The 13,313-nt window shown below is 34.8% G+C and overlaps 1 protein-coding gene across 4 annotated transcripts in view; it reads right to left on the bottom strand.

Moving 5' to 3' along the window:
* Window positions 1–13,313, bottom strand: part of LOC124381155 (Kv channel-interacting protein 2-like) — a 189,133-nt gene that overhangs the window by 27,965 nt on the left and 147,855 nt on the right. The window contains exon 1 of one of the 4 annotated variants that reach the window (XM_046842570.1): window positions 11,835–12,246. The exons of the other annotated variants lie outside the window; for them this stretch is intronic. Within the exon in view, the coding sequence (XP_046698526.1) occupies window positions 11,835–11,940 (106 nt within the window). The 5' untranslated portion in view covers window positions 11,941–12,246. Of the gene's footprint in view, window positions 1–11,834; window positions 12,247–13,313 lie in introns of those variants that run through there. 4 annotated transcript variants of the gene reach the window in all.

Below are 13,313 nucleotides of genomic sequence, written 5' to 3'. Positions count from 1 at the left end.
TTCGTTCTGTTTTTTTTTCTGTAGGATGAAACTAGTGAGCTACAGTGGAAGGTCAATTTTTTAAAAAATATTAATAAAAAAAAGAATGCAAATATGGTCCTATACTGTACCAACATTGTTGAACACACTGTCTGGCAAAGAGGGAAAACTAAATACAGATTAGTTTCTCATCACTTACAAGCCTATAACACTGCACATTCTTTTTTGTTTTCTATTTAAAATTAATAGGCGCAAAATGGCAAATCCATGTGCACATACTTCAAAGTAAACATGCAAGAAAGACAAGACATGCTTTTTTGCACATTTTAATACAAAATAAGATATTTGAACAGCAGGCAGAACATTTTGAGAGGAATACATGATAAAAGAAACTCCTGACTTGATTCCTTTTTTCTTTTTAAGTAGTTAAAAAGAAGGTTTTTGGCTCATGATAATTGTAATAGATATCAATCAGCGTTTGATTTATTAGTATAATTCTCTTAATAGATTGGTGTGCTGAGAGTAACATTAGAGTCATTTTACATAAACTGAGTTGCCAAAAATTATAATAGGAACATTATAGCCATAATAAATCATAGTACATTGGATACTTAAGTACATTTAAAGGCAAAATAATTTTGTAAACGTAGGTGTGTTAATTACTGTTAAAAAACAGTTGTAAGTAATCAGTGATGTATGATAGGCCAAGCAATATGCAAGGGTTAATAGGTATTGTCACAGTTTATGATACTGACAAGGGGCTGTGTAGGGATCTACTTTCTGAATTTATTTTTTGTGGTAAACCATGCCAATGCCATTTAAAAAAAAAAAAAAAAGGCATTTACAATAAATATTGTTAAATAACATTAAATACATACTTGTCTAACGTTAGCTAAGTCAAACTTCTATTGCTAGATTTTGTTTTACATTAATGAATTCAAAAGATTCTGAATTAAAAGAATATGAAGAAGCATTTTGGACAACTTATTATAAGCTCATAAGAGTCTAATCTTAAGAGGTCCTTCCTGATTAAACAGTCAGCTCTCAAAGTTGTGTTGGAAGCAGAAAAAAACAGGAAAGTGTTAGGATCTGAGTGACTGCTACAAAGGCCAAATTGAGATGGCTTGACTGCTGGGCCAGGGCATCCCCAAAATGGCAGGTCTTGTAAAGTGGACCAAGGAAGAACCTATATAATATTACAAGGTGGTTTTTATGGTATGGCTGAAAGGTCTATACTGTAAGTGACCACCAGATTTGTATACACACTTTGAAGGCAAAAGATTCCAGACTAGAAAAAGGGGAGAATATAAGAGTAGAGGAATGATTAAAGGGGGGGGAGGAATAAACAATAATTTTATTTTACTTACTATTAGATCTTGTTCAAATGAAGTCATAAAAAAACCTATGGTCAATGAATTGACCCTTTATTCTTTTAGATAACTTTAATAACTCAGTTCATATTCATTTTTAATAAATGTACATTTTAGGAGCATTGTTGAACTGCTGGTATTAGAAAATGACTTCATGTTGAAACATTTTATGTAGAAGAAAAAAAGAAAGCATTTGAGCATGGATTAATGGATCCCTGAGAAACAACATGAGAAATAATAAAGGGTTCCATTATGCAATGAAAAAGATAGTTTTATCAAAGCTAAGTGTCATCGATCAAAAGCCACATTTCTGTTGAAAAAGCTTCAATGTGAAGGCTGAGAAGACTAATAGCTGTTGTTGGACTCCGGCATTAAAGTTTTATTTAAAGATTGTGGAACGAAAGGCCTCTGGTTTCTTTGCAGTCTATGCATTTTTAATAACTTGTCAGCCATGAGAGTATAACAAATCTTAATGTTTTCCCAACCCCACCTCCTTTGGTCATGATGGCTAAGCACTTTGCAGTGTATTTCAGTATTGGAGTATAAATCTGTTTGAGCAACTTCTTTGTGGAAATGGTTCCTTCTTTCAGGTTATAGGAGGTGAATGAGTTGAGGTTATTTAGCAATTATTGAAATGAGAAGAAAATGAATATCAACAGTCTTCATGTAATGTTAACATGGACAAATATAAACTTGGCTTTATGCAAATGTATGTTTATTATTGGTGAAACCAGACTCAACATAGATTATAAAGACAAAATATAATTGTAAATGTTTTAAAGTAATCTTCGTGTTTAAAATTACATAAATCATCAGGATACCGAATGGAACTTTTGCTATTTTTCCACACGTATGGTTTTAATTGCTGGATATGTACATCATGACGCATCAGTTTCTTTTTTTTTTTTTTTTTTTTGTGTTTTTTTGTTTTTTTTTTAAATCACATCACCCCAGTTGTTGCAAAACATTGATAAAATTCTTACTTAGCCACAATGGCAAGTGAAAATGTTGTCTAAATGCCCCAAATGTGCAACTACAAGTAGTCTTTGTGTTAGTCAGAAACCTTAACGTCTCCTATGATCACCAGTGTCACCAATACTATTTAAAAGTGATGCAATGTTCTCAAATTCCCCAAGACATAATTAACACACTACTAGCACTCACCCATAGGCTTCCTTTTACATTTAATATGACATCATGTGAATCATGTGACTGGCATAGTATTTTTAGATGGTGTTGTGACACCTCCCACCACATCCCACCCATAAAGCAGAGCTAAGAAAGAGAATGAAATGAGTGAGACAAGGGAAAAAAGAGAATTTACTGTGTATTAAATGAAAATATCTGAGGCCTTGAGGCTTGATTCTTTCATGTCCTTAAGTGTGCTTACTGTGAATTTCAGGCTAAGCCTATAGAATAATTTATATTGGAGAAGGATACAGGTGGCTAGATTTAGATAAGGCCAAAAAGGAAAAAATATTCATAGACTATATCTATATTGATCCACACAATATGTAGACAGGAACGTTTATGATATTGATACTACAAGATTTTTATAAAACATTCTGATTCTCAAATCTTTCTCACAATACACTGACATTTTGAACCAGTATATACCAGTTTAAATTAGTTATGTTATAACTACAAGTCTGCTATAAGATCAGGACACTGTTGGGTTACTGTATGTAGAGTATTGAGAGGCTTTATTTAAGTTGCTGGTTAGCAGGACAATAGGAAATGGCGAGGAGCTTGCCCAAATCACATGACTCAACTAAAGCGTTCATGACAGTACAACCCCAACTCCAAGAGCAACACATGCTTCCATCAATGTCATTTTATTTTTTTTTTCAGGGAAGGCAACGAATATTTCATCATGACAATACTAAATTGCTACAATCCTGTAGTCAATGCTACAGTCCAGACCATTCCCCAATAAAAAAATTAATAAATGGTTGCAATCTAAAACAAACAAAAAAAAAAAGACAGAAAACGCAGGACTGTTGAGCAGTGAGAAACCTGTCTCAGGCATGAATGGGACAACAATCCTCTACCACAACTCTAGCAACTGGTCTTCTCAGTTCCCAGATATATACAGACTGTTGTTAAAAAAAGAGGGGATGCTACACAGTGGTAAACATGGCTCTGACACGTTACAGCTACAATTTTAAAATATCCTTTTTTCCCCCTTAAATTAGAACATTACTCAGTTTAAACATTTGACATGCTTTCTACATTCTAGTGAGAATTGAAAATGGTTTTATAAGATTGCAAATAATTATTTTTACGATTTTTATTTACATTTTGGGCCCAACTTTATGAAACTGGGCTTGTAAAACTTTGTAAACACATGCCACGTTTAAACCTAGTAGGCTAGTTAAAAAGAAAAGGGAAAAACTGAAAACCTCTCAAATAAATATAAATAAATAACACACACATATATATATATATATATATATATATATATATATATATATACAAATATTTTCACAAATATTGATATATTGTATATGAATATATATATATATGATATGATATACAGGTACATCTCAAGAAATGAGTATATCATTAAAAAGTTGCTTTATTTGAGTAATTCAATACAAAAAGTGAAACGTGTATATTATATAGATTCATCACACACAGACTGATATATTTCAAGTGTTTATTCCTCTTAATTTTGAGAAAATTTTGTGACTTTGTCACAAGAGATTATTGTTAAAAAGTTAAATATTGAAGACTGGCGGTGTCACACTCTAATCAGCTCATTAAATCCAAACACCTGCGAAGGTTTCCTGAGCCTTTAAATGGTGTCTCAGTCTGGTTCAGGCTTCACAATAATGGGGGAAGACTGCTGACTTGACAGTTATCCAGAAGACGATCATTGACACCCTGCACATGGAGGGGAAGACACAAAAGGTCATCGCTAAAGAAGCTGCTGTTTACAGAGTGCTGTATCCAAGCACATTAATGCAAATGGGCCAAAGTCGTCTTTTCAGATGAAGGGAAAGAAAATTTTGCATTTAAATTGGAAATCAAGGTCCCAGAGTCTGGAGGAAGCGAAGAAAGGCACAGAATCCAAGTTGCTTGAGGTTCAGTGTAAAGTTTGCACAGTCAGTGGTGGTTTGGGGTGTCATGTCATCTGCTGGTGTTGGTCCACTGTGTTTTAGTCCAAGGTCAGCACAGCTATCTACCAGGAAGTTTTAGAGCGCTTCATGCTTCCCCTTTGCTGACCAGCTTTATGGAGATGCTAATTTCAATTTCCAACAAGAATTGCCACCTGCCCACACTGCCAAAAGTACTAATATCTGGTTCAAGGAAAATGGTATCCATGTGCTTGATTGGCCAGCAAACTTTCCACACCAGACCCAATAAAGTAGAAGTGCTAAAGGCTGATATCAAAGCAAACCTGGGCTTCCATAACACGTCAGCAGCGTCACAGACCGATCTCCTCCATGCCACAGTAATTCATGCAAATGGAGTAATGAGTTCTGTACATGTTTGTACTTTTCAGTAGTCCAACATTTTTATGTTAAAAATCTTTATTTTTTTTAATTGATCTTAAATTATATTCTAATTTCCTGAGATACTGAATTTTGGGTTTTCATTAGCTGTATTCATTAGAAATAAACACTTGAAATATATCAGTCTGTGTGTGATGAGTCTATATAATGAGATTCACTTTTTGTATTGAATTACTAAAATAAATCAAATTTTTAATAATATTCTAATTTATTGGGATGCACCTGTATATGAATATGAGTTCACAAATTAATTCCATGCTGAATTCCCAAAACAGTTGGGAAGTCCTTTGCTTCTCCTCTGGTAAAGAAAAAAACTTGAATGACTTTAGAATCCTAATAGTTGGCATGCAATTTTTAATGGTATCTGATATTTATTTCTAATGAAATTGCATGTTGGTCTATTTTCACCCACCAACACATTCAGCTACCAGTGGGGTTGATACTGGTGCCAGTGGGCTTAGCTATCGCTTCATCTCGGGCCTAAGGAGAGGGATGCAGTGCTGCTTTAGCCATTAATCTGTCTACCTCCTCATCTGTACACTCAGACAGATCATATTCCAAAGCTTCAAAGCTCCTTCCATTAACACATCACGCCTGACATCTCACTAATTGTACATTCAATTTCTCCTTAATTTCACATTGTAAGTTGCTTGGAAAATGGGGCCTAAGTATAATAGCTTTTGCTCCTTTGTGTTTAGGAACTAACCCGATTATTATCTCCTGTTCTGTAACTGCACTAGTATAGTTACCGGTCAACATCCTCATAGCAGACAACCAGTAATTGATCATTGAAACAACAAAAAATATCAAAACCAACCTACAAATTAGCCACAGACTCACTAAACCTATCAATGATATCACAATTCTCCTTTCTCATTTCATTCATACACGTTTTGGGAGCCTTGGTGAAGATGATTTGGTCTGCCATGCCATATTTGAGATATAGGGGAAAATATTTATACATTTACAATTGAACATAACACATTTTTATTATTACGCTGCAAAAACAAACATTGAAATAAATGTGGAAAAGGTACAGTCAGTGAATTTGACTTGACATACTTGAAAATTAAGGACCAGCTTTATGTCTCTCTTTAAAGGTCGCCAATATTACAACCATATGGCTACACTGCTTATAGCTTGAAGTCTATTGTACTATGAATGGAAGTGTTTTATTTTTTCATTGTACTATAAAAAGTCAATTGAACTGGAAAACTGCATAAATTAAAAAGATTACAGAGTAATGCTTTCTATCTATTTATATATTTATCTCTTTATTTGTTCCTAAATATTCTAAACTCATAAATGAGTTACACTATGACACCCTTAATTTTAAGTATAATATAGTTTTAAATTTAATTTCATAAAATTGTATAAAATATGGTAAAAGGCAACAGCCCTCCACTCATGTTTCATTTTTAGTCCTTCATAGTTTCTACTTTAGTGTATACACTAAATGCAATATGCAATGCAATAAAACCATAATGTGCTGAACACAAAAAGTCTGCAAGCTGAAACCATTAGTAGCAAACCACAAAAACGCTGATAAAAGATATGGTCTACTTATTCCAGCATACTTTAACAAATGTTTTAATTTCTTCCATCCTTAATTCATACACTCCCTCGATTAATGGCTACTTCCTGGTTAGCGGCTAACGCTAAGGATTCTTTAGTATTTTCATGTATGCGCAAAGCGAAACGTATGTCCGGTAAGGAGTGAGTAGCCACAGTGACACTGCACTAACTTTAGTTATACCCCTGGCATTGTTGTGTATGTTTTTAAGTTTAATAATAATAAAAAATTACTCAAAGTGCAAGGTGGAGACTAAACAAACTTGTGGTCCGCCACTTAATACATTCCTACATTAATATCTTCCGCACACATGTAAACTGAACCAAAAGCCCAGTACCGAAAAAATTTTCTTGAACAATATGATACACTAAACAAATGAACACATGCTTAGCATGTGAGGATAAAAATAAAAGTAAGACTCCGCAAGGGGAAAAAAAAAAGTTGAGAGATGCTTTGCATTGCAGCTTCCCTTTAAATACCACCTGAACAAAGTAGATAACACATAAATTATATTAACGGCAATCAGCATGAGCACCTACCCAGAATAAAAATGATGACTCTAATGATAGCAATCTATCTAAAAGACAGCCTCTACAAACACTTTACCTATGTCTCATTTTCCTTAAACTGTTCATCTTCTATCAGACTGTCCAAGTAATTTTGTGCCTCATAAAATCCTGGGTCTATATAATTACTTCACTTGTTGGGACAAAACAAAGCACTCCACAGGTTTACTGCCTACTTTGATTCCACTACCTCTGGCAATTACAGGTGGGGTTGTCCTTGCTCCTGATTTAGACATATAATCTATAAGGCTATAAATGAGAAAGAATAAGCTTCCTCTTTCATGTGGGGCTTTCATGTAACCCTCATCAGCCTCCTTCAGGAACTACCCAAGCTCTTATTCTTTGTATTTAGTTATATTTTTCGCTGGCCGTTTCAATTATGAAGATGCACTACTGAAACAAAATGGACTCATTTATAACTGGAGCAGGAATCCATTTGAATTTCACCAGCAAGTCCAAATACATCTACGCACTAATGACTATCAATGCTATGGTGGTTGGCGAGAGGAAGAAAGGAAAAGAGAGAGAGAGTGAGAGAGAGAGAGAGCGAGAGAGAAAGAAAGAGAGAGAGATGCTAAGGTCATGCTGGATGATTTTTTTTTTTTTCAACTTCTGCCTCCAGGCTAGTTGAAGCCAAGTAGAATTGGATCCAACAGTGGGACCATTAGGGAATTAGATTTCTTATTTCCCATATATAGAGACCTACTATCTGAAATCCGGGTTTTACACTATGCAATCATAGTCTGTATTTAAGAATATTACTTGTCACAGTGAACAAAATACTACCAATAACATTGTCACTGATTTCTATAACAGACTGTTAGTTACTATATGTTCTCCTGGACCTGTCATATAACAAAACTATAATAAAAACAACATATAAACAAAAACATATGATGTGAGCATTAGAGTCACATTCTATTGTTATGTTTAGTTTATGTTTCACTGTTACTGTATTTACAACGGTCATAAAAATCCTGTGCAATCCCATACCATCATGGCCTTCCGAGTAATATCATAGCAGCGGTCACATAAAATTTCTACCATTTAATTCAACCTTAGTAGCATTATGTAAATGTATTATATATTCTATTGTAACCGAATAGAGCTTATAACAATGGAGGTTGTCACTAAGCAGCTTTACATCATAAATCGATTCAGAATATAAACGTTTTAAAATCATAAATAAGTCTATAATTTTATCCCATGAGGAGGAAATGTTGAGATGAACCAGACTCAAAAAGGAACCCAGCCTCATCTGGTGGGGCCCCAAATGTCTATTTATTACAGTTCCATCAGTTTTTAGGCTTTTCAGCTGTTTACTGAGTGCAAAAACTGTTTGTGGCAATTGTAGCCCTCAGGTATTGTAGCAAAGTGTTTATCTTAAAATTAGAAATTAGACAATGATTGGTAAAGTGTGAGAAGTTGAAATGATCTTACTGTAGGCTTGAAAGTTGTAGAATTATTTTTTCATAGGTAATCAAAATACCCTGATAATTACTACATGTTCTGAAATGATTCCACTAGAATAAACAAAACAATTATCTATCTATTTTCTCAGTACACTGCAATAAATGACATCTTAGCAAGCAGTAATATCTTGAATGTAGTCAGATTGATGTATTATTTCTAAGGCTATCAATCTATTAAAATATTTAATCAACTTAATCGCACATTTTTATATTCTAAATGTACCTTAATAAATACTTTTCAAGTTTTTAATACTCTAATCAACATGGACAAATATGGATGCTTTCTGCAGGCATATGTTCATTATTAGTGAAATCAAACTCAACATTGAAAATTAAGAGAAAATATTATTTTAAATGTTTTAAATTAAAACAGAACTTCGCGGTGTTTCCACCCGGATGGTTTTAATTGCTGGATGTGTGCATCATGGCAGTCTTTGGTGATTGAATTGAAACTTGGAATCAGACTTGTTTTACTTGGCATCAGTAATACAAATGTTTGGTGATTAAACCATATTTTGAGTTTTATTTATTTATTTATTTGTATATCTGGGTATAGAAAGGATGTTGTGAATAAATGTGTGTTGGGTTCGGGTTTATATTTAATAAAAATCCTCAAACAGTAATAAAACACTAATAAAATTAGTGCAGTTGAAATAAGTTTGTGTAAACGCATTAATTTTGACAGCCTTAATTAGTTCCCATTATAAGATTACAATAACACAGCTTTTAGAAAAAAACATTGCCATCTATAATTACTTACACTGAAACTCTAATTGCAGATAATTTTGCTCATTTTTAATCATTTACTTCTTGAAAGAAGCAAATGTATCTTCCTATAGAAGGAGAAAACTAAGTTTACATGCTAACATAATGTAAAAAAGAACTGATGATCTTGTATTTAGTTTACTGTTATGGCATAAAAAGAAGTACTAGATACATTTGGCCACATTCAAGACGTTTTTGAATATTAAATTATATGTGCCTTCTGAGCATCCATATTTAGTCCCTTGTGGAGACTTATGCTCATTCAGCAACTGGAACGTGAGTAATGTCAGGTAATGATGTAAAGTAAGGAGGCCTGATGGGCAGTCAGTGTTCCAATTCATCCGAAAGATGTTCAATAAAGTTGAAATCACTCAAGATCATTCCAACCCATGTATAACATAATGTTCATGAAGCCGGCTTTTTGCACAGGTTTGAGTATTCCAGTTAAAGTTAAAAGGAAAATGTTATACTACCAAATGCAAAGGCATCGTATACAATTGTGTGCTTCCAACTTTGTGGTAAGAGTTTGGGGAAAAGACACATATGGCTGGAAGAGTCAACTGTCCCAATGCTTTTTGCCCATATAGTGTATATACAGTAAAGAATAGCCAGAATATGAAGAATGTCATAAACTGCATACAGTGGATAATATTACTATTATATATATCATCAGACATGCGCTCTTCAATTTAACTTTTGTTCACCTGGCAGAAGTTTGACACCAATTCATTACACAGCTTCACTTACAGTGAGTTATGTCAGGCATGTGGAGATAAACAGAAGCGGCAGAGTGCTGGAGTGCTTGTTATGATTAATAATTTACCACTCAAAAGGCAGGGACTGTGACCTCAGTATCTTCCTGACAGTCAGATTCCTAACAATGAAGGCTTGAAGATTCCACAAAATATGCAGAAAGGGGCGGTAAAACCCACCAGGGCTTATTCGAATCCTCGTAACGCTTTTGTTATGAAAGCCGCTGATATTAAGGGTAGCACTTTGCCTAATGTGTTTGGACAATTTATTGCCTTTTGCTCTCAGTGTTTTTACTATAATGCTTCTTGTGGAGGAGGCTGAATACCTCTATATTTCCTCCAGGCCAGGTCTGGCAGGAACCTCAGGGGTAGGGCCAATAAAAAGAAAAGAAAAAAACCCTTTGCTTTTTAATCTTGAAATGAGCAATCAGTTGGCACACCCTTGTTCATAGCTGGGCATGCTCCAGGAGACACATCAGTGTGGAGGTCTGGGTTAAGAGTGGGTGGGATGTTCTGATAAATGCAACTACTTCGGTCCATAAAAATGACACATATTTATACGACCGCATTCCAACGTTGTCGCTAAAAACCAGGACTAAATGCCAAATGGTGAATTATTTTAACAAATATATTGAGGCAAATCGCCAAGAATAAAGACTAGCTATGCAGACTTGTCAATCCCAAAGAGAAACAAGACTTAATTCTGCTTGGTTGGGAAACGTGGTGGGGGAGACAAAGAAAATGCTACCCAGAAAACTTGAGTGAACTTGTTGATGATGAGGTTTGTTTCAAAATTGGTACATGTAGACAAGACAATGGAAAACAAGTTTTGTTTTAAAATAAAAACGTAACTTATATACACAATATATATATATATATATATATATATATATATATATATATATATATATATATATAAAATCAGCCTTTTATGGCAATGTTTAAATGACCTTTACAATCAATCCTTCATCAGAACTAGTCTCGGTTAAAGATAAACACCTCCCACTAAACAGCCGTTGTTGTGTGAGCAGATTAGATAGTGTCATCAATACTTTGTGCCTAACAGCCCAGAGCTGAAATATGGAATCTAAATAACAACAATCCATCACCAAAGAAAAAAATGCATCCTCAGCTTTAACTATTATGGCATTAAAGACATAAAGGACATAGTATAGATTTCTCAATAGACAGGGATAATTGTTTTAAAATGCATCTAAATGATTGGACATTCATGCAAAGAGGACTTCAAGGATATCTCACTAAGTATATTTGAATATTTTTCTCGGCTAGCAAAGTTGACGTCATTGCAGAAATAAATCAGCAGAAGTCTAATCTCTATGGGTTGAAAATTATACTCATTTGTAACATCTGTAAAGAACAATGCATATAACTGAAGCAACGGGTACTTTTAAAAGAGTCAAAAACAAAAAATGACCTTGACTTTCTAAACCAATTTTTCTTTCCACTCGTATACAAGAAATGTATCCCCTGATAAACGCCACAAAACAAAGCGTCATATTTCCTTGTGGAGACACCAAAAGAGCATCACCCGAAGCCTCTTTGTGCCCTACTATTGATTAGACTGTAAGTGCACTATGCACCGAGGCACAGAGAAGGGGGTGAGGAGAGTCAAGGATTCACTGGATAAAGTTTCAGAGCCAACAGTTGCAGTGAGTAACCAAACTCCTCTCCATCTCACCGCCTCTCCATCTCACCGCCGAATCCGCAGGTACTGCAGACTTTTTGCAAACCTTAGCTCAATGCCACACACACACATGTATATCTGGCATTTAGACAACTTTGTGATTTCTTCACAGTGCTAATAGAACATCGAGTTACCTTCTCCTCCGACAGGCTCGAACAGTCCGAACTGCTCCAGGACCTTGATGAAAAGTCCCATGACCACCAGGACGGCGATCATCTCAAGGCCATCCAGGTTAATCATAATGAAGAGCACTCGTTACATTGTAAACGACGATCCTGAAACCTACTAGTTATCCTGATGGTCTATTAACAATTGAGAAGAAAACTAAAAAAAAAAAAAAAAAAAATGGGAGAAACAAAAAATTACCCAAAAAAACCACAAACCATTATAACCGGCCTTATAACCTGGATCAAGAAAGTAAAGCAAAAGCGCCACGTGCCCGCCGTCGTCCCATGGGATCTGTCAAGTCGGGGTACTTTCCTGAAAACTCGGACAAACGCAACAACGCAAACAGCTTAGGCTGTGATTGTCAGCATGCAATCTCACAATGCAGGGAGTGAGGAAAACGAAGGGAGGGAGGGAAGGAGAGAGAGAGAGAGAGAGAGAGAGAGAGAGAGAGGGAGAGGGAGAAAGAGCGCAAAGGAAGGGGACAGAAAAGAGGGAGAGGGGAGAGAGAAGTATGCCCTCCCTATTCAGTGACACTACCTTCATTGATTTGCTTAATGTAGTTGCCAAGGTAACTGCTGGTGGATATTTAGAGGCATCAAGGTAAACAAGCATGGTGGCAGTTAAAAGAAAACCATAATTCAACAAAACAACTCAATTCAGATTTCATATTGGGGCGGGTGGAGAAGCATTGGGATGAGAGACGTTATAGAACTTTGAATTGTCTACAGGTTTTTTTCCAACCAAGGAGACAACACAGCTGATAACTCATTGGAGGCTGCAGATATCGATTATTTTAGTAATCAAGTATTCTACTGATTATTGAATCAATTAATCGATAAGACGTACTTTTTAAAAAAAATTAAGATCATTACTAAATATACAAGAGAAAATAAGACAGGTCTCTTAAAATTAACAAGTAATTTGTTTCCTTTTTGGAAATTATAATTTTTTTGCTGAAATTGCACATAAGAATATTTGTGAAAATTAAACCCATTTAGTGCATTTAATTGCCATATTACATCAAAATACAAATCTATAAATCATAAATAAATTTTTTTTAAATATTCTAAAAATGGTAAACATAGTGTATGGTGTTTTATTTATGTTTTTGTTTGAAATGATCCCAAACTTTAGAAACTTTGTCGTTTTCTTTGGCCTGAATCTTCCCCTCATTGTTTTCTTCCGGTTCCGCTATTTTTTCATTCTGCAGCATCGTCTGTGTTACCCGTCCAGAGCGATCCAGTGAATATCGGGTGGTGCGTCATCGATAACGGTTCGTGGGGAAACACAGTGCTCTATGTGTAGTTTAATGACTAAACGATGCATTGAGGCAAATCATTTGCCTCGATTATGTTTTTTGTATTTAGGAATCATTCCAGCAATAGTTACCACCACAAAGTTGATATTTTTTTGTTTTAAATCACACCATCATCTCTGTAGTCCGT

This window comes from Silurus meridionalis, chromosome 28 (assembly GCF_014805685.1).
Source record: "Silurus meridionalis isolate SWU-2019-XX chromosome 28, ASM1480568v1, whole genome shotgun sequence".
NCBI classification, from domain to species: Eukaryota; Metazoa; Chordata; class Actinopteri; order Siluriformes; family Siluridae; genus Silurus; species Silurus meridionalis.
This window is presented reverse-complemented; position numbering and strand designations above follow the sequence as displayed.